Below are 26614 nucleotides of genomic sequence, written 5' to 3'. Positions count from 1 at the left end.
CACGGCTAGTGCAAGACGAGAAAAATACATATTTTTTATTTTTCTTGGCGAAAATGATGATCGCTTCGAAATACTCTTATGGCTCATTTGGGATCTTTTAGAGCCCTTTGAAGCTGCGTTGAAACTGCAATTTTAAACTGCATTGTAAACTGTTGAGATCCAATAAAGTCTATTAAACTGAGAAATATTCTGGAATGTTTTCGTCCAAAAAACTTAATTTCATCTCGACTGAACAATGAAAGACAAACATTAGGGCTGCCCTTGACCAAAGATCACGTTTATGATATTAATTTATTATTTAAATATATAAACGGTCGGTGAAGGGGGGATCTGATAATGGTTTGAGTTTTTGAGTTTACAAAAACATACTGAACCATAAACAGGGCTCAACATAAAGGACTGCCCGGTGGCCCGGGGCCAGCGTGAGAGACACTCAGGCCAATAAACAGTATAGATTGGGCCAGTACTTCGCCCTCAGTCACTTAAATAAATTTTAATGTTCAATGTTTTGGACAGTTTGCCGTCAGTTTCCAGATAAAGCAGATAAGTTGGGAGCCTTTTGCTTTGAAACAAACAACTATCGTAAACAAATACAATACAAGCCGACCGGGCCAGTACAAAAATTCTTTGCGTTGAGCCCTGATAATAATAAGCCTTTAAAACATAAATTAAGCGCTCAGGCGGGCCGGCAATTTAAATAATTTATAAATGCGAAGTAGCCTATTAGATCAGTTACAGCTTACGCCCTATTCACCCTGTGTGATTAGTATTACCTGGTGACCTCTTGTCATTTGTTATAATTGCGGAGGTTGTCTATGATATTAATCCTAATAGGCCATGTTTGTAATTTGTAAAGTAAAATTTCCCCGCAAATTACCGACCCTATTTCGTCGAACACCAATGTGATTTGATCATTTAAGTACTGCGCAAATCGGCATCTCTGTAATTTGGCAGGTCCGCACTTTTGCATATAATTTTTTTAATTCTTTGCTGCTTTTTATCACTTTTAATTTTTCTATCTTTGTGTGGTGCATGATCTGAAGCTTGAGGGATTTGTTATATTTTTCAGCTTTTAAACATCTAATCAGTCTCTCCTTGTCCATGTTTCACAAATTTATAAATTCATGATGTGAAAACTTTAGTAAATTAAATCTGAGGCTGAGCTGTCAGGCGCGATGTTTTTAAAATAGCCTGACATATAAACAAAATTGTAGATATGTTTGTTAAATTTAGGATATACTGTATAAATTAGAGTCTAACGAATTAATAAATAAATATGCAGCAAATTTAAACATCATGTATTTAAACACGTCAAAAAAAAAAACACGACAGAATTATCATCAAATAAAAACCCTGAGGGTAGAACGGAAAAATTCCCTTTAATGTACATTTTCTTTTCTTAAAAAACAAACATTTAAATAAATGTAGGATAAATAAATTAGAAACGAATGAATAAATAAATGTACTGCATCTAATGAAAACAGTAGGCAGAACGCAAACAAATATTGTCTATGCATTAACAGCACATAAATAAAATATAAAGCAGAAAACAAACACTAAAATAAACCAGTGATTTACACTGCATAACTTGCTTCTCGGATCTCATTCTTAAAACAGCCTACTATGAGAAAGAAACCCGAGTTTGTCCGCGTTGATACTTTACGAACATCTGTGTTGATGACCTTGACGAGACGGAGATGCAGGTGCTTGGCAGATCTAGCAAGCTTATAGCGTTCCTCACTTTTTGAACACCGTGTACACAGTTCCACACGAACGAACACTTGCCTGATAATGGCGCCCGTTAGTTACCGTTTGCGCTAGCGTTGAATCATATACTGCTTATATTTAAAAAATGATAAGCTATATATTTGAAGTTGAAAGAATAATACATTAACGTTTGCCGGCAGCGTATGCACGTCAACTTTTTGGTTAAAAAATTACCCTCTAGAAATGATCACTCCACTTCACATCTCTATCAATCAAGGATTGAGGTGTTTTTCCTCGAACTAATCAACTAATTAAAATGTACAATTACTGTGCGTTCACACCAGCCGTGTTTGAGGCATCAAAAGCACATCTACCGCGGCTAGTTTGCCGCTTGAACATTTTGAGTTTACTCACTTCATTCTAGTCATTGAGACTTTAACGCGGAATTTGCGCCATGGGAGGGGCTTCTGTGACTCCGCTCAGTTCCTGTAATCACGTCAGAACTAGAGCAAGCTCCTGATTGGTTAATGTGGCACGTTTTTCAAATTTTTCAACTCGCGCATTTCCCGCGGCAACGCTCAATTCGTGCCATTCGCGCAAACTACATGCGCAAATGAGGTGGAATTGCGTGTACCTCGCCGTGCTAAACACCTCATTCGCGCTGCGAGACCTCCAGATGCGCGTCAACGCTTTTTCACATTGACTTAACATTGAAATCACTCACGCTTGACACCTCTACCGCGACTGGTGTGAACGCAGCATTAGTGGGCAGCTTTAATAAACATCATGGATGACATCGGGGGTGAATAAATTATCTGTATTTGTTTTTTATGAAAGTGAAATATTTCTTTATGCATTTGAAATATCCCAAATTTCTGTCAGATTAAACAAACTTAGCTAGATAAACACACAGTATTCAAAAACACAGGGAGAAACTTACAGTAGTAGCCGATCAAGTTTATTTGACCTGCTTACCAAAGACAATGCCCGCAAACATAAAACAATGAACAATTCCTTCATGTTTAATTCAAATTTATGACAGCAAGTGTCATTGTTACCATATTTACTCTTTCTCATCTCATATCATCATCATTAATAATATTAGTATCATCATCTTCATATGTCATTTTTTTCTTATCTTATCTGTTTTATATTTTAAAACGCGACAACATAAAATGATCTCTTTAAAACATGATGGAGGGGTGCGTGTGGATAAGACACCTTGTGGAAAAGGGGGTGGAGTGTAAATCTGCGTGGAAAGGTTGATCCGTAAGGCTCCAGAGTCAAATCTCTTGGAATTCCTAAACAGCATTCCGTTAAAGTCAGTCGTCCGCCCTTATAGGCACTGTTTTCCACTTCGCACATACACACGAACACATGATAAACCTTACAATAAAAATGAAAACAGCAATAAGTCACATTTAAAAGCACAGTATGGCAGTGAAAATTAATAGCTCATGGGTGTGAAGAACAGTACAGCATCAGTTGGCATAGTGGTGGCGTGAAGATCTGAGAGAAACAGATGGAGTGTGGCCAAGTACAGAATGCCATCATTGTGCACGAGGAGGTATAAGAGCATAAGAGGAAAGAGTAACCGGGTTAATAATTCCTATTTTCATGATCAGTTCGGGTTGCAGAGTCACTTCCAATCATGTTCTTAAATAAATGTATCCGTTCCCTTCATTTCCCGGAGATTAATTAGAAAGTACCTACAGTACAGTGCCTTCCATTGTTTTTAAGTTCATCCACTTTGTCTTTTCAAGTTCCTGTTGTCCTCCATAACTCTGATTTCGATTCAAAGGGACTCGTGGTCCAAGCACCAGGGTTAGAAACGTCTCCAAAACCCTGTAAACAAGCCCTAGACAATACACACACACATACACACACAAACACATTCATACACATTCACACAAAGTGCATTTCTGTCTGTATGGTCCAGGGTTTTCTTATTTCAGTATGCAAGTATTTATACCATCTCATCTACTGTTTCTTCAGCTGTTTGTCCGCCTCTGGGTACGTGGGATACTTCACTAACTCGATTTTCTCTTTGACTTTATAAGATGGGTAAAGGCCGGTGCGGCCCGTTTTGCGGTTGATGCCCTTGGAATAGCCGTCCCAATGGTTGCCCGCTACCCCGATCACATCTCCGGGCTCCAGCGGGATGTCTTCGTTGTTGCGCGGCTGGTGGGGGTAGATGGCGATCTGGTTGTGGGCGTTCTGGCCGCCGAAGTAGTAGATGTCATCGAGGGAGTAGAAGAAGGAAGAGGCATCCGGGTGGAGAGTTTGCATGATCTCATAGGCCACTCGACACACCTGCACAGAGAACAAAAACATAGATGCGCGTTCAAAGCGGGACCTTTTCTGTTGAGAGTGGAGATGAGAGGACACGTAGGTGTACTTGACAAAGACGAACGTACTTTACAAAGATAAGTGCTCCTCGTAAAAGACTGAGGGGAAGATTAAGGACTGTTTGAACAAAGTACCCACATGCTGTTCACTGTCTGATGCATACTGCATGCCGGATGCAAAAGCAATACGCTTTTATCAGCCTGCCGCCATGTTGATTTCAAACCAAGCGTGCCGCACAAGCCCTGAAGAGTGAAGCCAAAACGTCTCGATCGCCCCCCAGTGACTGGTCCCAGTATAGGTCATAAACCCCGCCTCCCCATGTTATTCAGTGGGACTTAAGACCAACTAAACAATTTAATTACACTTCAATTATCTTTTTTCCGAAGCTGGTTTCTGTCATTTACTGAAGTTTTTATCAAGCTGATGTAAATTCAAGTGTTTGTTTTTAAAATAAGTTTGTTTTTAGTTAGTTATTTAATGCTATAAAAACGGTGGTGTCACGTCATGATTGACAGCTGTGATATGCGCATTCTGCGAAAGCGAAGGCGGGGCCTTGCTTTCGCGGCTTTACTTCCTGCTCACTACTGCGCAGGACTGGTCCCGAAATCGCTACTGGGCAGACTCAAGACGTATCAGGACACTGGCGGCTTCACTGTTCACTAATGGAAGAGAGCGAACGGGCGTCGCCCATCTTTTTTTACAGTCTATGTTTCAAACCGATGCTGTGACGGATGGACGTCCAGAGCGTGCGCTTTAAGGGGCGGTTCACATTTTGCGTCTAAAACCGCGTGGAAAACGCGACTGTCGGTTGGTTCTTGTCATATGACAAGTGCGCTTGCAGCCTTCTGACAAGTTGAGATGTTTTTAACTCGATGCGGTGCGGATGCACCTGGAAAAAAAATGTGCGTCGCTTGCATTATAAACGCGCATACCGCTCACCTACATTTGAAACAACGAACTTGTGCGCGCAAAAGACGTGAAATGTGAATCGCCCCTAAACTTATTGTCTGGTCATTCAGCCCCCAAAACACAGAAAATCATGATTACCTCAGAAATCATGGATTGTTAAAATTATAAAGGACTTATGACCTAAAATTTAAATAAGAGCAGTGCAATGTGTACATAAAATAAAGTAAACATGCTTACAACAGAAATTAGTGATAAGCCAACAGTCCTACTGAAAAATCCAGCAAAGACCAGCAGAAGCTGCTAGCTGGTTTTAGCTGGTTTAAGGTGGCAGTAGCTGGTCTAAGCGGGTCCTCCCAGCCTGGCAAAGCTGGTGGGTCAGCTGGTCTTCCAGCCTGACCAGCTAAGTACAGCTAGACCACCTTAAAAAGTGACCAAAACGCAGCTAGACCAGCTTGCTACATCAGCAATACCAGCTAAAACCAAGCTGGGAGACCAACATCTAAAACAGATATTATATACACAATGCGCTATTCTCATCTCAAATTAGGTCATATGTCATAGGTCTAATTTAACAATTCACATTTTCTTAGGTTATTTGTCCTGTGATAATTTGTAAAAAATATATATTTTCTGTGTTTTGATGGCTAAATGACCAGTATCCCGATACAAAACAATAGGATTAAAAGTAGGGTGACATTCTTTCCGGACGCGTCCTGGCCAGGATTTCGGTGCGTATTCCGGAAGTCGTATTTGTTGACCGCATACGCCACTCAGTTAAAAACATAAGACATACAATCATAGTTTCATTCTTTCCTTAAAATGTAACGGTTGCTTTTCTGTAATAATAATAATAATAATCCTCTATGACGTATGCGGTCGACAAATACGACTTTCGGAAGATGAACCAGAAATCCTGGCCAGGACGTGTCCGGGAAGAATGGCACGTATGGTCACCCTATTAAAAGGCACGCTCTGGACGTCCGTCACTCACATCCTCAGTTTAGAATCAACATGGCGGTGGACTGAATAAGGCGTTTAATCTTATTGGCTTCATTTCTTTGAGTTTTTATTGGTTTGGTGTAAAAACCAGACTTTCAGACGATGGTCAAAGTTTGCCTTTCTTTGCCAGACCACTCATCTGAGAAGAAAACCGATGGTTCATACCAAATGTAAAATTAACTCGGCATTTAGCTTGCATGTATTTAAAAAAAGCTAAAGCTGGTGGATGAAAATGACCCTAAATTTTAAAGCACAGCCACAAAAGAGCGAGGATTATGGAACGTCAACTCTGAACTCAACAGAAATGAACTGGGAGTTTTGGGAAGTGCATGCAGGGAAACCCACAACGATCACAGAGCTCTGTAAGGACAAAATGTCCACGTAGGACACAGAGAGACAAACCGTCAGAAGAAGTAGGGCAAACTGTACCTGTGAGGAAAAGGTGCACACCAGGAAGTTGGTTCTAGACAGGAAGTGGATATCCAGGATTACTCCTCGCAGTGAATTTTCCGTGTAGCGGTTGTGTAGCCCGGCCGACCATGAAATTGAATTATCACTTATAAACTCATAATCAGGATACCTGCATGCACACAAACCAAAACAAATATGTGTTAAAAGACTTCACACATTTGGCTTCGTTCCAAACCCACTGAGATGCCTACAGACAATTTTAGGCATCATAGGAGCTCTCCTGATAAGAAAGCAGTTTTAGACGGCAGGTAGGAAAATTATTCTGTTTTAAAAACACCTTTTTTTGGACAAATTACAAAGCAGTATTGCATGGTTCCTTTGTGAACTAAGCAATCACAGAATGCAAAACCATCTTTCATTATCTTGGACAAAGTCATTCAAATACATATCTATTTACAGGTGTATATAACTGTTTAATTTTTTAACGCAGTTCTGAAAAGTATTTAAAGTTTTAATAAAATGGTCTACAGTATGCAGTGGCAGCCAATGACTTCTTTTTCGAGGGCGCATTTGTCACAACATGTATTTAGTCCATCACGTGTGTGGTTCGTCATATCAAAATATGTGTTTGGCGCGTCATGTGAACCATGTTCATCGTGTCTCTTCTTAAAACACAAGCCTGCTGCAGATGCTTCAAAGGGTTTTATGATAAAAGAGACGCTCGCGTTTGCCAGATACTCGCTTAATCTCATGTGTAATCGCAGTTTAGTGTTAAAGGCGGGGTGCGTGATTTTTGAAAAACAAGTTGGGCCGAGTACCAAAACACACTTGAAGCCAATCAGCAGTAAGGGGCGTGTCTACTAACCGAAAACGTTGCCTGGGTTGCGTATGTGTGGGGCGGGTCTATCAAAAGAAGGTCCAGATTCTATAGGGGTAGGGGCGTGTTTGTTTAGGTGATTTCAAATGTCAACATTGGCTTTCAGAGATCATGCACCTCGCCTTTAAGTTAGTGTCTTGCTAGTATTTTGTCAAAGTCACAAAATACGGGCCGCCACTGTCAATATATAATTTAATATTTACAGAGAAACTGTTAGCCTAGCAACATGCTAAAGTCAGACCAAAGTCCCTTGGTTTTGGCTAGATGGGATACAGCTACGGCCTGAATCCTGTGAAATTTTAGGTTTAGGGTTAGGTTTGGGGGTAGGATTAGGATAAAAACAGCGCTCATCCGGGGAGATTTCATGAGATTTTGGCCTTTGCTGTATCTCATCTAGCCACAACCATATCACTTTAGGGAAGTCGCAAAACTAACCACCATGTTTGCAACAAATCCATGCAGTTATTTCAGTCATGTAAGTCTAAAGTCTTATCTACTTGAACAGGAAAAACTTATATCTCAAGAATTACGTGCTAAAATCACAATTAAACAACTTATTTCTGACTAACAACTAAATCTCAGTCCTTCCAAAGTTTTTTTTGTGATTGTTGCGGGCAAAAATCCTTGATCTTGCGGCACGTTTTCTTAAAAAATGTAAAAACTGCGTGAACTTGCAAAAACAGTTTGCAGCTTTTCATTGATGTTCACGTCGCCATGACAACAAGGGACATGGCTATGCTTGTGTGAAGTAAATGCAACATTTTTCAGCTTTCTGCTAAGATATGACTTTTTGCTACGAAAATGCGGGGATTTTGAAATCAAGCCAGCCCCGCATATTTTGCAAGCAGAAATCTGCAATTTATGTGGGGAAAGTGTGTCGTATTTAAAAAATGCGGCCCCCCGCATAAATATGCGGACGCATAATCGCGTTTTTCTGGAGGGGTTGAAATCTGACAACTGTACCATAACTTTTGTTTTTCTAAGCTAAAATTGCACTTAAACAAATTTTTTCGGCTACTTTGCATGCGCACAGCTTGGCAAGCGCCTGATGTGAATATGTACAGGGCCCCTCCCACAAAGTATGATAAGTCTTTATAGTTTGATGATTGGTTTCTTTAAACAGAAAGGCAGGACTTCCATCAACAGAATGACGTAATTGAGCATTGCATTGTCCCCTTTTCTAGTAATAGGAGTGCTCAGTCTTATTACATCCATATTTGAACTAATCTCGCTAATCTGTATGTTTAAAGAGATATATCGATCGCTAAATAATCTAAAAATATAATATTGAAAAATACTACATAATTTCGCTTCAGAGGACATATTAACCCACTAGAGACTTTTGAATTTTTTTAATGATGGATGCATGTGCTTTTGGGGAGCATGTTGAGTATGATAATAAAATAACATGTAGACATTTTATTATAAAATGATTTGTTTCCTAGATAGCAAAAAGCAGTGCATGAATTTGCGATAAGCCTTCAACCTCAACCTGTGCAACCTTCTTTATCTAAACGTGCACAGGTTTTTTATATCCAAATGATATATAGTCTGTCCAGAATACATCATTAATAATCAGTCGAGCACCCATCGTTCTTTAGACGTTAAATGCAAACGTCTGCACTCACTTGGTCTTGGCCTCCTGCAGCAGAGAGGGGTCGTCTGTGGCAAGGTAAACGCGTTTCTTATCCACGTGCATGCGCTGGGCCAGGCTCTTGTAATGGTCTTCTACGTGCACCATGTACTCTTCTATGGGGTGGAAGGCTGCCTCCGTCCCCACCTTATCTGTCCGCCGCACATGCACCCTGGAGAGAAGAGCAACACCTGGGTCAGACCGATTCTGCATCCATATGAGAAAGCATTCAAGGTCAAAAAAGAACAAAGCGGCAGAATAAAATTTCCTCTACTTTTATAAACAGATGTTTAAAGGTTTTACACTTGAGGTGCTGAATTTTCGAAAATGCCAACCATTATGTGCCTGTGTGCGGGCAGGAGGAGGGGCAGAATAAAAGGCGAATGTGTGTGAGAGAGATAGACACAGGGACATGGCTCTGAGCGGTTGGGCTCCCAGAAGACAGCAAAGTGGATGTAAGTGGAGATTGATTGTTGGAGCAATGGTGGTTTGAGTGAAAGTATCTCTCGCCCTTTCTCTCTATCCCCCGGCCTTTCCTGCAGGACCTTTAAAGTGCTTGATGCACTGACATACTGCAGAATGTACTGTACATGATCTCTCTACGCACGCACACATACACATTCACATTTAAACCTGTCAATGCTTTACCCTCACGCTGTACCAAGGGGCTGAAAAGTTTCAGGAAAAAGCTTTTAGCGTTTTAAGCTTACGTTACCAAAGGAATAGTTTTGACTTTTAATTCTGACTGGATGTTGGAAGCTATACAGTAAAGGCACTCCAGTAAGTGCGCATTACATATTTATGCACCAAGCTGCTGCACAGTTACACCTGCAGACATAATCAACTTTTTTCTTATATATTATATAAAACATTGGTGGCTTAAATGAGTAATCATATTAATGATATATTTATCAAATGCATATACTGAACATATTGTGGCAGTTTCCTGGACATGGTTTAGATTAATCCAGGACTATGCCTTACAGTAGCTATATTTAGGACATTTAAGTCATTTTTACAAACAAACCTTAAAAAAAACAATACAGGTGTGCATCTTGAGACAAAACAATGACACTGATATATATATATATATATATATATATATATATATATATATATATATATATATATATATATATATATATATATATATATATATATATATATCTCAACATATGTCAAGGCAAGGTGTTTTTAAATTAAGACAGCTCCAACATGCATTTTAGTCTGGGACTAAGATAAACTCTGTCCAGAAAACCACCTCATTGATATTTAAGGTTCGAATGCTTTATCATTAGTATGCACAATACAGGGTTCCCACACCTTAGTTAACGGAGGGATTTAAAACATACAAGTAGTCCGGCTATGCGTTATTACTTTGGAGCAGTTATTATTGGAAAAGAACGAACCTGCAAATGTCTCAACTGACCAATCAGAATCAAGCATTCCAGAAAGCTGTGTAATAAATAGGCTTAATAGCACTAAAACTATAACTGGTCATCCCATCAGTACAACAGGTTTGTTAAAAGAAAGTTTACTGCACAAAGAGGTGCATGATTCATTTGAACAACGGGGTTATTTCCATAGCAATGGAGTAGTATGAAATCCATACAGTAACAAGAATACTTGGATATAGTAAACATATCAAAACCTTTGGCGATTTTAGGGGATTATTAATCTTCAGAGTTTTACAAGTCCACTTAACAGCACATCTGCAAAACATTTCAGAAACGCAAGATCAAGAAACTTACTGGAAATTAAAATAACAACAGGCCTTACATGTATTCATTCCATTTACAAACATTTTGTTTCATATAAATTGCCTATAAAGGCTTAACTCGACAATTTAATTAAAAATTTATATCAATATTCTTTATATACATATTCTTAAAAAAATATATTATTTTATATTTTATTTTGCCTTTACATGGACCACCTGCAGTACCCTCACGGACTGGACCACAGTTTGGGAATGGCCAACTTAGGGGACGCCTCCAAGGGTAAGTGCATCTGAACGTGTATATTAAATTCAACCAATGGTGAGGCTTAACGAAAAAGACAGGGTGACGAGGGAGGCAGGAAGTATATCGCTATCTGAATTATTGCCAAAGATGGTGTTATAGGGACGCAGGAATTATGGCAAGGGAGACGCAGTGTCTCGTTCCCTTCTCAGAAACCAACAGTTAGATACGTAACCCGAGGCGTTTTCATGTGTCAAACACAACTATACAAAAAAGCATTTTTGGTATGAATCAACATTCGCATTCAGAAGATATAAGCATTTAAAGTGAACAGTTTAGCACGTGTGCTTAAAAAGTCTAGAATTTTTATGATATTATCCTACACTACACAGGGAATATATGGATTTTTTTCCAGAAATCTTATTGCATAAAATAGATTCAAGCACTGTCAATGACCTGTATCTATGTATGTATATTTTCAAAAACTTCCCAGGGCCTTAATCCCCCCCCCACACAGATTCACAAACTTTTAAGGACCTGTGGGAACCCTGACAATAGAACAGTGATACTTTCCTTAAAGTGCACCTATTTCATTGCTAAAAACAACGTTATTTAGTGAATTTGGTATAATACAATGTGTTTGCGTGGTTTATGGTTAAAAACACATTATTTCCCACATTCCGTACATTTTTGTAGCTCCAGATTTCCTGAAATGCACTGATTTCCCTGCCCAGCTAATCTGTACATTGTGATTGGCCTGAATACCTATGACGTCAGCCGGAAATGTACTAATACACACACACCAAAGGTCTGTAACTCTTTAACAACCACCACCAAAATTAGACAATGAAATAAATCCAATGTGTTTTATTGCGAATATGTGTTTTGTATTTCAGTCTTACCCTATGATGGGATGCTTGAACCCCAGCTTGGCGGTGGTCTCTTCTATTTCTTTCGTCAGCCAGGCCTGAGGGCGGATCAGGTACTTGACGAACTGAGACACCCACCACACGGCCGGATCTCCATGAAGCCTCTGTAGCCGGTCTGCGAGATCCTCCGGGATGGCCAGGGGCAGGTACTGGGGGCGAGGGTGGAGGCTGTCCACGATGGGCAACTCGATGACCTGAATGTCCCGATCGTTAGCTTCACCTATAGACAAACACACAGCAATAAGAGTAATGGAGACAGGAACAAAAAGAAGAAATGAAATATTGCATCATAGACCAAATGTAAAATGCTTTTTCAATATGAGATGAATTTACAATTAGCAAGTCGATAAAGCTGACGAAGTAGCTGCCTGCACCTAATAGTGTGTGGGCTGGAAACAGGAGAGCCTTTCAGAAATAAGTAGACACCCTTAGGCCAGAAACATACTCTGTGCAAACCATAGATGCTAAATACATGCTTCCACTGTACATATTTAAAGGGCATATATCATGAAAATCTGACTTTTCCATGTTTAAGTGCTTTAATTGGGTCCCCAGTGCATCATTTCAAAATAGAAAATGTACAGAATAACCCAGTAACTTAGTTTTGGTAAATCATTCTCTGCAAGCATGTGAAAAAATAGGTCATTGTAATCTGGTTCCCCTTGTGATAAATAATACCACCCCTTAATCTGTACTATCCAACCACGACACTGCCATTTAGTGGATTTAAAACAACATGTACAAACTGGCAATTTTAACATGCTATAATAAATTATCTATATGGTATTATAAACTAGAATTTCACATACGTACTCTGGGGACACCAACGTTTTTTTTACATGTTAAAAAAGTCTTGTGAAATGTCCCCTTTAATGTGCGTTCTTGCAATTAAAAAAATGCTGGATTAATTTTAACCCAGCATAGTGTCAAAAAGGAAACATTTTCTGGGGTAAATTCACCCAGAAAATGTTTATATTTGACCCAACAATGGGTTAAAACAACCCGCATATGGGGGTGCAACATTGGGTTGTAACAAATTACAACTCAAGGGGCTGGGCTCATCCCTTCTTGATCCAACGCTGGGTTGAAAATAACAAATCTAAGTATGAAAGGGGGCAGAACACCTTGTACCTTTAAAATATGTCTGTGCTATGTGCCATTTCTACATGCATTTACACAAACACACACCCGCACACACAAACACACATTTATATGAGAAACTCAGATGCAAAAGCCGCTAAACGCCACCTCCATCAAAAAAAAACAACTTCTTTACCCATCTGGGGTCTAAGGGGTTTTTAGGACCCTGGAGAAGTTTTGATATGCACTGACTGGGCTACAATATTATATGAGCTACATGTATGTACATGTATGTACATGTTTGAGAGAAAAATGTTTATGCATGGTTTTTGAAAAAGCAAAAATTTTAAGTCACTGATAAGTCCACAAAACTCATTCTAAACATGCTTTTCCAAGACTTTTCAAAATAGGATCTAGTAGTCTAGAGTTTTTTCTTTAAAATGATGTGAAAATCATTCGGCCTACTCATTCACATAAAACAATATATTGATTTACAATTTCTAAGACACTTTTGCTTGGGAAAGGCCGTATGCGCGGAGGCGGGAAAGCTCCCGAATAATCTATACTAAATACTTTTGCTTCAAATCTGCTTAATGCTAATAAAAAATGCTAATTTACAAGAAAAAAATATGCACTTAAAGGGTTATGCATCTGAGCTCTTCATATATATATATATATATATATATATATATATATATATATATATATATATATAATATTTATATATATATATATATATATATATATATGTATATATATATATATATATATATATATATGTATATGTATATATATATATATATATATATATATATATGTATGTATATATATATATATATATATATATATACTATATATATATATATATATGTATATATGTATATATGTATATATATGTATATGTATATATATGTATATGTATATATATGTATATGTATATATATGTATATATATATATGTATATATATATATATGTATATATATATATATATATATATATATATATATATATTATATATATATATATATATATATAATATATATATATATATATATATATATATATATAATATATATATATATATGTATATGTAATATATATATATATATATATATTATATATATATATATATATATATATATATGTATATATATATATATATATATATATATATATGTATTAAGAGTGTATATAATAATAATAATAATAATAATTAATTGTATTATTTAAAGGAACAGTATGTAGGATTGTGGCCAAAACTGGTATTGCAATCACAAAACTTGTGCCTAAAACTGGCACTGCAATCACACAACTGGTGGCCAATACACAAAATGACAACATTAACATCAGTTGAGGGCTGCAACTCCACTTTTTAAATGACAATATACTGGCCATACCACTGTTGTCAGTGATTTAAGTATTTGAAATGAAAATGATTTCTTAATGTCTAGAGACATATCAGGGCCATTTTATGATTAATTGATATACATATCTTACATACTGTTCCTTTAAATATAATATATAAATAAAGATAATATAGAAATAAACAGAAAAAGTATTTATATATTTTTTTATTTTGAATAGGAAAAGATAAATTTCATTATATAAATTATTCATTCTAATATAATTATTCTAATTATATTAATTAGTAATATTAAGTAATGTTAAATTACTTTTACAGATGATATCTTACAGATAAGACAGTTTAAATTATACCTTATACAGCACTGAATGCTAAAACACATTTTCTCCATATAAAGAGAAGCTCGAGTATCTCCCCAGCTGTTCTTATATAACCTTGCTGTCAGGGCTTGCATGAAGATGGGGTTTTTCCAAGCCAGCGCCCCTCGCTGCACTGATAAACAAAATAACTCTCTCTCATCCTCATTAGAGCAGCAAGAGAATCTAAATTACATCTTGTCCTTGCATCCCGATGAATAAATTGAAGAGGGGACTCCAGGGAGGAGGAATCTTTATTATTTTTATGCATAGTGTCTCTGTCTGACACTGGCTCATTTGAATTCTGCCTATATTTGGATTATTCTGCAGGACTCTCTCTGATCTTTGACCCTGTATGTGTCAGAACCGGACACATTAAGAGGGTTATGCTTTATGTGCTTTACTTGGGATTATTTAGCCGACAATTTCCCAAACCCCTAAAAACCAGAAAACTTGCTGGGACAGTGCTAAGACCAACAATCCGGCGTAGGGTGGTTTAAGCTAAGTTTTATTCAGAAGGGAAAAGTGCAAGAAACTAAGAGAGATTATGTCATCTGTGGATTAAAAGAATAAACGAAAAAGAGAGTGACGAAAAAGTGCTGCTTTGTTTTGAGGTCATTTCTTTCATGTTTTAAAGGCAGTGTCTCCTTCCCCTCGGCTTTTCTTTTAAGAGGCACAGCAGGCTCACACCAGCTGTGGAGATATCCCACTGAACGCTGGATTCAGTCTATTAGACTGATTCAACACCCTGTGACTCAAACAGACGTCTGGTACATACATGAATACATCTGGCAGATGCTTTAAGCTATATATTTTTATGACTACATCGAAACCCAGGTTCTTGCCATTGCCAGTAGCCAACCCTATGAGTTTCAATAACACAGTGCATAAAAGAGTCCATTTGAGATCAAAATTATCTTTAAATATCTCAAATGTGACCCTATCTGTGAAATTCATGTAAAGTCTCAATCTAACTGTGAGATGAGGAGCATCAAAGTAGTCATAGCCATGGTGCTTCCTATACATTCATTTCACACATTGACATGCCGTTACACAGTCAATATTAAAGATATAAAGGTTATATAAACGAAATAGCATGTAGATGCATGCTACTTACCAGACCAGTGTCCAGTTGATGCACCAGTCCGGTCTGTACAGGTCTCACTCACGGGTTTGAAAACCGTTTCCCATCCGCCAGTGGCGTAACGCCAGTTCTGTGACTCTAGTATGAGTGTCCTCTGCGTGCCGTAGGCGATCATGAAGCAGTAAACCACATGATGGAGCTGGCAACCGTAACCACAACCTTTATTGATGTTACACACCAGCTTACGCGCCTTACTGCAGTCCTGAGGGTTCTGTGGATTAGACAAGCAAAGAGAGAGAGAGAGAGAGAGAGAGAGAGAGAGAGAGAGAGAGAGAGAGAGAGAGAGAGCAAGAGAGAGCAAGAGAAAGAGAGAGAGATTTAGTTTTCTTGATCTGTCAGATGTCACAGTGCAACAATATGAATTTGTATTTGGCAAACTCAAACAGCTCAGTGGTTTTTCTGTACCTTACTGTTCACAGAGCAGGTCCAAGAAATTCGTATTATAAGGCTTTAAAATGCAGCCAGCAAGAAAAAACATGACGAAACACAAAACAGGGTGGAAAACATGGTTCAGGGTTCTCGACCTTTTCAAGCCATTATTTCCACCACATTTCATGTGACTAATAACTATACTATTTAAGCAATAACACTCAAGAGCGTGTGCGATCGTGGTTATCAGCACAGCTGGGTCACCACCAGGCCTAAATTGTGCAACCGCATCACAGATTATTTTTGCATCTGGGTCAATGACGTTAATTATTTTGTGACGATGAATAAAATGTAAAATTTCAAAATAAAATTGCAGATTTCTTGCATACATTCTCTTTTTTGAGGACCAAGTCTAAAATTTCTGCTTTTATTTCATTTTGAAAGAATATTTGGGGGATATTGCAAAAATGTCAGTGTGGTGTAACCGACCTGTGTCAACTGGTGTAACTAGTATTTCTTTTAAATTATTACACGGCGCTCTGGAATGCTTGATTCTGATTGGTCAGTTGAGACATTTGCAGGTTCGTTCATTTCAAATAATAACCGCTCCAAAATAATAACGCATAGCCGGTACTACTTGCACAAGTAAAATCGCTCCGCGCCAATAAAGATCAATAAAGATTACTGTCTGTTTGGCGCCATCTTGTGACAAACACTCGACAACCACGACAAGACACAGACAGCTTACTGAGACTGAACTTGACAAAATAGAGCATGACAGCTACGAAGCCATCACACAAAAAAATACAGAATGGGCATTAAAACTTCTCAAAGACTGGCTAAAAGAGAAAAAATGGAGACAGACAAGTATGAAGCAGAGGATCTTAATAAGGTATTACGATCATTTTATGCATCTGTGCAAAGTTTCGCGGAAGGATAAAAATGTTAATTTAAAACAAATATGCCAATAAAACGTTTCAAATTCATATTCATGTCCAGTTTTTTTTCTTATGTGGCAAGTAGCCGTGTAATAAGCGGGATAATGTAGAGGCAGCCGGTAGTTATTGGGAAATAAGCCCCTTCAGTGTGATACAAGACCCTCCGCTTCGCGTCGGGTCCTGATCACACTGTCGGGGCTTATTTCCCAATAACTACCGGCTGCCTCTACATTATCCCTTACTTAAAATATAAATATATTCATAATGTGGAATAAAATATAATCATCTAGTTTAGTGTAATATGATTTTTTACATAAATGTTAACATCATTTGTCAAAGATTATTTAGAAAACAGAGCTGTTTTCAGCATGTCAGGACAAATATTACAACAAAAACGCATTAAAATGTACATTTAGAAATAATTAATAAAATTATATTTTAAAAGGATTTTTTTAATGATGATTACTGTACGCTTAGATGCCATCAAGGTGAATAAAATATTTAATATTTCTCATTCTTTGCCGCAATTGGCGGTTACACCATTTGACATTTCAGGTCCATTCAGTCTTTATGGAAGGTATTTTTGGACTTTTTTTAATTAATTAATTAAATTATAAAATAATTAATTAAATTATAAAATAAAAAATAAAATCGTCCAAAAATACCTTCCATATGTCTTAACTTTCATAAAAATGATGCAAATTAGGGATGCATATCAATTAATCGGGATTAATCTATAGCAGAATAAAAGTTTTTGTTTACATCATATATGTGTGTGAACTGTGTATAATAATTATGTATATATAAATATGCACACATGCATGTATAATTTTAAGAAAAAAATATATTTATATATTAAGTATTTATATTTATATATAATATAAATTATACATAAATATACAAATGTATATACACATGTAAACATTGCTTAAATATATACATGCATGTGTGTGCATTTAACTATACAAAGTTATTATACACAGTACACACACATATATGATGTAAACAAAAACTTTTATTCTGCTATAGATTAATCGCGATTAATTGATATGCATCCCTAATGCAAATGTATTTTCTATTGCATAAAATTAACATAAATACACTGTGCATTGAAATAAACCTGATGCTTGCTTTTAAAACACGTTTAAAAAAAATTGAATTTCTCATCTTGCAAACCAATTTTGTCACGACCCATTTTCAACTGTTTATCATTTAACTAAATGTTCCTTGACTGGAAAACCACGTTCCCAAATTCTAGATTTTCCAAGACACGTTTGAAACGTTTAATCCCTGATGACTGGTTCAGGTCTCTGAAACGCCTTGGATGGATACGTTCCTGAAGGAAAATATTTTTTGTATGTGCTACAGGAAATGATAAATGTGGTCCTGATGGTAGAAGACAATGTCTGAATGATCTAGTCTGGATAAAAGGAGATAAAACAAACAGGGTGGAAAATAGAAAAGGGCAAGAGACAATAGGGATTTAAAGGAGAATGACTGGAACAGAAAGCGTGAGAGCAGGAGAGTTGTACTGTAGATAAAAGATGTATGACAGTAGTGTAGTGAGACAGACATGACTGTCATTCCTCATAAGAGACACACAGACAGGCGTCTTGGTTATTAACCTGTCTCTCTCTCTCACTTAAACAGTAAAAAACACTCCATCACTTTAATCACACTTCTGCACTCATTATTGCTCTCTCTCTCTCACGTTCTCTCTCTTTCTCTGTTAGAGAGCACTCAATATGAAACAGAACTGACACAAAGCTATTAACTGAAGTTAAATTAGTAACAGACATTTACAACCTTTACTAGATGGAGAGAGTAAGATTGACTATTGGGGAGAGAGGCATAGAAAGATATCAGTAAAAGGATCACTCAAACCAAACAATGCATGCCAACTGTTAACATTTTTGCACAATTGAATTTTGTCAAAAATTGTGACCCTGTCTGTGAAATCCAGACTGAAGTTTCAATCTAATTATGAGATAAGGATCATCAAAGTTTTGATTTCAATTATTGATTTCACTTTTTGTCAAGGTCTTACTACATATTAAAGATATTAATATGTTCTTTACATTTTTAATTCTGACTAAAACATTACATTTTATAGATGAATAATTGTTTTAGTTGCATGGCTGGCGCTTTTTTTCTTATAGACGGTTTAAGCAGTAACAACATAAACAAACGGCTATACCCTGCTGGAAAAACCAGCATATGCTGTGTTTTGGTGCTGGTTTGCTAGTGAACACAAGCTAAACCAGCAAAGTTATTCATGTATACTGCCCTATAAAACGCAGACATAATCACAGAATCTCAAATGCGTGAAAACATTTTCCTTTTGTGTAATGTTGGAGGCGCATGCAGGTTTCGTCAAAGCCTGGAACACAGCAGACAAAAGGTACAGTATACTGTACTTTCTTCCAGCGTCCACACAGCTTTAAAAGTATATTTACAGGACATTTACAAATTCAAGAAAGCTGAGAAAATAGCAGATCCACCACTGCAGTGAATATAACGTTACTGTATGAGTGTGTATTTTTCAGCGTATATAGCTTGTATATGTATAACACAAGCGTGATCACTAAACTTTTCTTTTTTTGTTGAAGTAAACATAAACAGCTGGATGTTTATTCGTATATTGAAACTTAAAGTAGTCTGTCTTGGTTCTTAAAGTGACAGGAGCCTGCTGCTTTCTGTGTCAGAAATGTTCATTACACACCAAAAATAAAAATCACTGACTACTCTTAACTGAACAACTTTTGCAGCTGTAAAAATTTCGTTCAAACAGTGAAGACTGTGCAGTGTTTTATTTGTATTTATTGCTAATGTTAAATCATAGATTAATGACAGACAATGACAGACTAATATATTTAATACAGATGCCTGAAAATGAATATAGTCTTCTACCTCAATGGATCACTTGTTTGGAAAGTATTTATCATGTTCTGAATAAAACGTAGTTTAAAATCATAATTAAATGTCTGGTATTTACAACTGTCATTCAGAAGAAAATTATTTGCCTTTAAATTTGAGAGGAATAAAGATTTGTTATTCATCATGATAATTATCGATATCGACTGATATGGAAAAAATTTCCATGATAATTTTGTTGCCCATATTGCCCAGCCCTACTTCATAATCAGTCATTTTCTTGACAAGATTACCACAAGTTTAAAGTGACACCCAAACATAAAAATTCTGTCATTATTTACTCACCCTCATGTTGTTCTAAACCTGCATGAGTTTTTTATTTTGTTAAACACAAAAAACGATATTTTTTAAATGATGGTAACCACACACTTGACGGTACCCATTGACTTCCATAGTAGGAAAAATACAGTGGGTACCGTCAACCATAGATATAAAGGCTAGATGTCTCACCCGCGCTGCTGGCCAATTGAGTGGAACGTCCGCATTTGGCGGCCATCTTACCACATGATGTCACTCGTAGCATTGTGTTTAATGGAGCATGTACTTTTAAATGACCATAACTTGCTAAATTTTCTACCGATTTTCAAACGGTTTGGTTTGTTATAAACGTCAGAGATGTACCTATGACACTGCATACTTAATGAATAATTTTCATGAATTAAAGCATCCATAATTACAGCCACGTTAATAATGTTTGTAAGAAACCAAACCGTTTGAAAATCGGTAGAAAATTGAGCAAGTTATGGTCATTTAAAAGTACACTGAAAAAAAATTATTCATTGAATTTAATCAATTTTTTTAAGGTAAGTGGTTGCAATAAATTTATTTAAGCTACATTTAAAGGATAATTCCGGTATTTAACACTTTGAGTCTCATTTCTGGTTTGTGTTGGATGAACTACAGTGATGGACACAGAAATTTTGACAGTGGGTCGTGTCTTGAGTTTTTGACTCGTTTAGAAGCGTCTCTTGACTGCTTCAGAATGGAAGTCAATGGCCATGCACAAACATGTCATTAAAACAACACTTAACGTTCATTTTCAAAACTGTGCTACTCACTGAGTGGTTTGTGGTGTTCGTTGATGATTAAAAACAAGTTGTGTAGCGAAATACAGTTTCTGTCGTGTTTTATTTGGCATTTTGTAAAATTCCATTGACTTCTCTTGGAAGACTCTTTGCTCGCTGATATATCACTCTGCCGTCGGGAAACAGAAAAGGGTCTGTTTGTTTACATGTGGTTGTAGTTTTTTCGCTCGGTTTCTCTCAGAAGAAATTTTTCCCATATTTGTAGGGCTGGACCAGAATATTCGAATATTCGTTCCGTGGGTTGACATTCGATTTTCAGTTTTGAGATTCGAATATATATATATAAATATTTTACAGCGTTAATGCAGAGCTTTTGCCAAGCAGGAAGTGCGCTTCACGCTTCCGCTCTATAGGTGGCGCAGACAGACCAACATCCATAGCCAACAGCCACCAAACGGCACCAGTGTGGAAGAGATCGCCTTGAACGTAAAGAGCGCTTCCTGCTTTGGCATTTACGCTAATAGTGTTGTAAATAACTTTCAGTTTCTTGCAAAAACTGATTGATTTGCTTCACAAGACTTCAATATGTCACACGGAGTTATGGGGGATTACTGTTGTATTGGATATATATGCTTTAGCTCTTAAAGTGTGCGGATCTGTTGACTTGCATGACGGAGCACTGGGGTTTCTGCAAAATATCTTCTTTATTGTTCTGCCGATGAAAAAAACATATTGGATGGTGTAAGTGTTATAAATAAACTTGATTTTGAAAGTATGCTACCGTTTTATTACAGTTTGTTGGACTACGTTCATTCATGCTTCAGACTCAAATATAGAGCGGAAGTACATACGCGGTTGTGAGGTATCTGAAAAAATAGTTCCACTATAGCAAATAACACGGATTGAAATCATACATTGTGCCAATATATTTGTTTTTAATCATCAACGAACACCACGAACCACTCGGTGAGTAGTACAGTTTTGACAATGAACGTTAAGTGTTGTTTTAATTAGGCATGCACCGAATCCAGATTTTTTAGGTTCGGCCGAATCCCGAATCCACCGTTTAAGATTCGGCCGAATCCGAAACCGAATACCGAATCCTACTCGCATCCTTATTCCATTAACACAGTAAAGCACATTAATGAAGTAAACAACGTCCACAGCAGTGTATTTTTCATTTTATTTATTTTAACTTTACATTATGCCAGGATGACAAGTTGGGAAACTATTTTGACAATTACCATAAGCATATGCTTAATGAAAGCATTGCGTTGCGACACGCTCGTTTTTCCAATAAGCAAGCAGCTCCGCGCTGAAAACTATATTTAACTTTGAGTGAGAAGCTCCGCTCGTCAATGTCAGTTTTCACACGGCCGTCCAATTACAGTGGAGGAGGGGCGGGACATTACCACAGCAACCAACCGGCTCACAGCTGAAGCATCACAGCTACCAAGCGCTCGGCTGAAAAACAGCTGGCATTTGGCGTCCTCAAGGCGTTTTCAGCCGTGTTTAAAAGTTTTGGTGTGTCCAGCCCCTAAGGCTCACCGAAAGAAAAAGCTCATCTCCACGTCAGCACCCGATGTGTGTAATCAACGGCCGCGTGACGTCGACTAGCGTAGCGCAAGCCTAGGGTTCGGTTCGGGCGAAAAAAAATCTAGGATTCGGCCGAACCCGAACCCCGTCAAAAAGCCCAGTATTCGGCCGAATCCGAATCCTGGATTCGGTGCATCCCTAGTTTTAATGACACGTTTGTGCATGGCCATTGACTTCCATTCTGAAGCAGTCAAGAGACGCTTCTACATGAGTCGAAAAGTCAAGACTCGACCCATTGTCAAAATTTCTGTGTCCATCACTGTAGTTCATCCAAAACAAACCAGAAATGAGACTCAAAGTGTTAAATACCGGAATTATCCTTTAAGCAAAAAAGATTAGTTAAGTAAAATAAAATATAAAACTTTTGTTTAAATGTAGCTTAAATAAATTGATTGCAACCACTTACCTTAAAAAAATTGATTAAATTCAATGAATCATTTTTTTCAATGTACCTGCACCATTAAACACAATGCTACGAATGAGCGAGCTGTCTGAAGTAAGATGGCCGCCAGGCGATGACGTTAGAGACTCCGCCGTAACACATCTAGCCTTTATACATATCTATGCCGTCAACTATGTCATAATTAGTGGACGATAGATATGGGTTTTTTATGGCCAATGCCTATATTAAGAAAGCTGTATAGTCGATATAACACAAATGATATTACAGTAAATAAGAGACAAACAGAAAATCACTAATCAAAATACCTTTGTGTTCAACAGAATAAAGACACTCATACAGGTTTAGAACAGCACGAGGGTGTGCACATGACGACAACATTTTCATATTTGGGTAAACTATCTCTTTAACATTCTTTACTAAACGTAAGATTAAATCTGTCACAAAAGTGCAGATCGTCAGGTAAAACTATCTATTATCTGGCCCACAAAATGCGTCCGACATTCCGGTCATAACTTGACAGCGGTTTAAATTCTTACCACGGGAGCCACGTGGATTGCGGTGTTAAACACACAATCTAGCTCAGATCTGCTGCTTGAAACTGTGTGCTTCAGTGCAGAAAAACAATATACAGTTGGAGATAGACAATATGCTTCTGTTCCACCAACTGCAATATAATCACCACCTATATCCTGATATAAAGCCTTTAGAGAGGAAAGCAGGAGGTGTGTTTACAGTAAGTGCAATTGTTCCGCTATAGACTCTAGTCAAAGTAGATGTCATACACATGTAAATGAGGCTGTGAAAGATGGACCCAGTGCTGTACCTAGACAGCGAGAGAAAACACTTTCACCAATATAAAGATTAGACGTCTACTAATATGATTTTTTTAACAAAATGTTGCTATATTTGGACTCCGTATATAGTTTTTGATATTTTGTTAAATCTTTGTTTGGAGGTACAGTACACTATTATTGGGTAAGGTACTGTTGTGTTTATTGAAAAACAGATGAAAAACACAGTTCACAGTGAAAATGCTCTATTAAATATAGGCTAGTACAACAATGTAGTATGGATTGAAAGACAAGCTTTGGCCAGCATTTCCATGGTTTGCCAGGCTGGCTTATGTGGATTAATGCTGGTTTGGGACCGGTCTAGCTGGTGGACCAACAAACCCATAAGAAAAAATCTGGTTAACCAGCATTCCTTTTGCTTAATCTGTTTGACCTGGCGGTTTAGCTAGTTAAAAAGCCTGGTAGATACTCCAGCATCCCATAAAGAGGACCAACAATGTCTCACAAATGTGGTAAATGTGAGGTGCTCAATTAGTAGAGGTGTGTGTCAGCAATGTAAAGATCATGGGTTCAATTCCCAGGGGACACATATGGGTGATTCTCACGAAATTCAGATTTAGAAGGTGTCCAGCATCAGAATTTTAAAAAAGCCTTGAAGCCAATTTTTTTGCACATATAAGATTAAGGTCTGAACCAAACCATTATTTTTAGAGGATTTAATAATATTTTCTATAGAATTATTTACATTTTTAGATTATCATTATCAAAAATTATCATTACCGCAACATGATTAAATATATGCATTTACAAAATCATGTTTCGGTAATGAGAACTAAAAAGTTTTCTAGGTACTATGACAAACGAAATTTTAACTTTTATCTGAAGAGAAAAAATAAGAACTGCTTACCTGGTAGCCATCTTGAGTGTCACAGTCAAATATGTCCCTTCCAACAAATTTTTTTTTTTTTGAAAATGTTAGTTCCTTGAAGGCTTAAACAATGATTGAAAATTGTTGCGGAGGATGAGAAAACTGGTCTTGGACACATTTGTATTCCTTATTATTGTCTCTAAATTTACCAATGATCACCAAATAACACATGTTTCTTTACTGTAAATGTTTATAGTATAACATGCATTAAAGCTTTTTATTTTTTTGATTTTTTAATTATAAATATTTCCATGTCAAAGAACTCAAATCCAGTCATGGACACGTTGCAGTAATGACATTTTTTCCCTTAAATGTGAAAAAAAAAACAAAATTGGTTTGTATAATGTCATTTGAAATCATGTGCAAAATAGTACATGAAGAGATGTTTGTAACTGTATGCTTCTTATTTTGATAATCTTACTTTGCATTTACCTTTTTTATCAAAATGTTTCATGACACCTCATAGATTTCGCAAGAATCACCCATAAATATGTATACTGTAAGTTGCTTTGGATAAAAGCATATGTCAAATGCATAAATGTAAAAATACTTACTTACACTGCAAAAAATGATTTTCAAGAAAATTTTCTTATAGCTTGTTTTCAGTAAAAATATCAAAAAATTCTTAAATGAAGATGTATTTTCCTGATGAGCAAAATGACCCAAGAAAATAAATCTAGTTTTTAGACAAAAAATGTCAAATTCAAGTGATTTTGTGGGGGAAAAAATGGGGTAAGCAAATTTTCCTTGAATTTAGTGTATCACAAAAATGTTCAAGATTTTTTTGCTTACCCCATTGGCAGATTTTTTTTGCTTGTTTTGTGCACAAATCCACTTAAATTTGATATTTGTGGACTAAAAACTAGACTTATTTTCTTGGGTCAAGATAAAGCATCTTAATTTAAGAATTTTTTGATATTTTTACTAAAAACAAGACAAAAATACTAAGAATTTTTTTTTTTTTTTGCAGTGTACAACCACCTCAATGAGAAGTGTGTGTTTGATTTACCTGTAAGTACGTGATTCTGTTCTGCACCAGGTCAGAGAGCTCCTTTGCCTCTTTTTCTCTCCAGTCTCCAGCACCGTCTGCCTGGCTCAGATGATACAGGTCAGTCATGACGGACCTAAAGATCACAAACAGGTATCACCAATGAACACAGTTTACAACTTCAAACTAAGTTGCATCTTTTATTAGTTAAACCTATTGATTACGGCCAATTAAAGAGCATTTTCCAAACAAACACATTATATTGAATTAGCCATGCAGCCACGTTATAACCACAGCCGGGTCGAGCATGGCTAATCATCCACAATGCAATTATGATCGCTCTATTAATGACATCATTTGTTAGCGGCTGTGCGGCATTACGCGGGCAACTTTTTTCTGAAGTGCGAGCAAATGCGCTGATCTAAACGTACACACCCATTAAAGCTCGGTAATGGCATTACAAACCCGTGAGATTATAGCTGTTTATAAAGAGATTAGAGAGGGAGAGAATTTTTCCCAGTAATGAAATGTAGCACATGATTATAGCGAGTGAACGTAAGCTTAAGCGTGAAAAGTGTGTGTGTTAATATATTCTACTGAAGTGCGGCATATTAAGGCAAGCACTTCTGGCTAAGCTATTCACTTCTAGCTATATGTGTCAGATTGTAATACTGTAATGCAGTCGTGTCTGTACTGGTATAAGGTCAGTATTAAAAGCAAATAATGCGTGACTCACTTTGTGAATAAAAGTCTTATTTTGTGATTTATTGTTTTCTACATAAAACCATCCTACATAATGTAAAGCACATTCTGTGAAAATATAACCTTTATAACTTTAATATTGACTGAGTAAGGCAATGCCATAGATTGATATCAATGTGAAATTAATGACTGAAATCAAACTTTGATATTACGTATCTCAA

General features: G+C 36.9%; 1 protein-coding gene across 5 annotated transcripts in view; it reads right to left on the bottom strand.

Annotated features, from left to right (window-relative positions):
• Positions 1-2643: 2643 nt before the first annotated feature.
• The window catches only part of LOC141349049 (alpha-(1,6)-fucosyltransferase-like), a 128133-nt gene continuing 104162 nt past the window's right edge, over positions 2644-26614 (bottom strand). For all 5 annotated transcript variants that reach the window (XM_073864777.1, XM_073864778.1, XM_073864779.1 and 2 more), the window contains 6 exons: positions 25713-25827; positions 15693-15930; positions 11749-11995; positions 8881-9057; positions 6394-6544; positions 2644-4020 (listed from right to left, as the gene is read on the bottom strand). In XM_073864777.1, coding sequence (XP_073720878.1) covers positions 3688-4020; positions 6394-6544; positions 8881-9057; positions 11749-11995; positions 15693-15930; positions 25713-25827 — 1261 coding nt within the window. In that variant the 3' untranslated portion in view covers positions 2644-3687. The remainder of the gene's footprint in view (positions 4021-6393; positions 6545-8880; positions 9058-11748; positions 11996-15692; positions 15931-25712; positions 25828-26614) is intronic.

Source organism: Misgurnus anguillicaudatus, unplaced genomic scaffold, assembly GCF_027580225.2.
Source record: "Misgurnus anguillicaudatus unplaced genomic scaffold, ASM2758022v2 HiC_scaffold_28, whole genome shotgun sequence".
NCBI classification, from domain to species: Eukaryota; Metazoa; Chordata; class Actinopteri; order Cypriniformes; family Cobitidae; genus Misgurnus; species Misgurnus anguillicaudatus.
The sequence above is the reverse complement of the archived record's forward strand: the minus strand, read 5'-3'. Positions and strand labels throughout refer to the sequence as shown.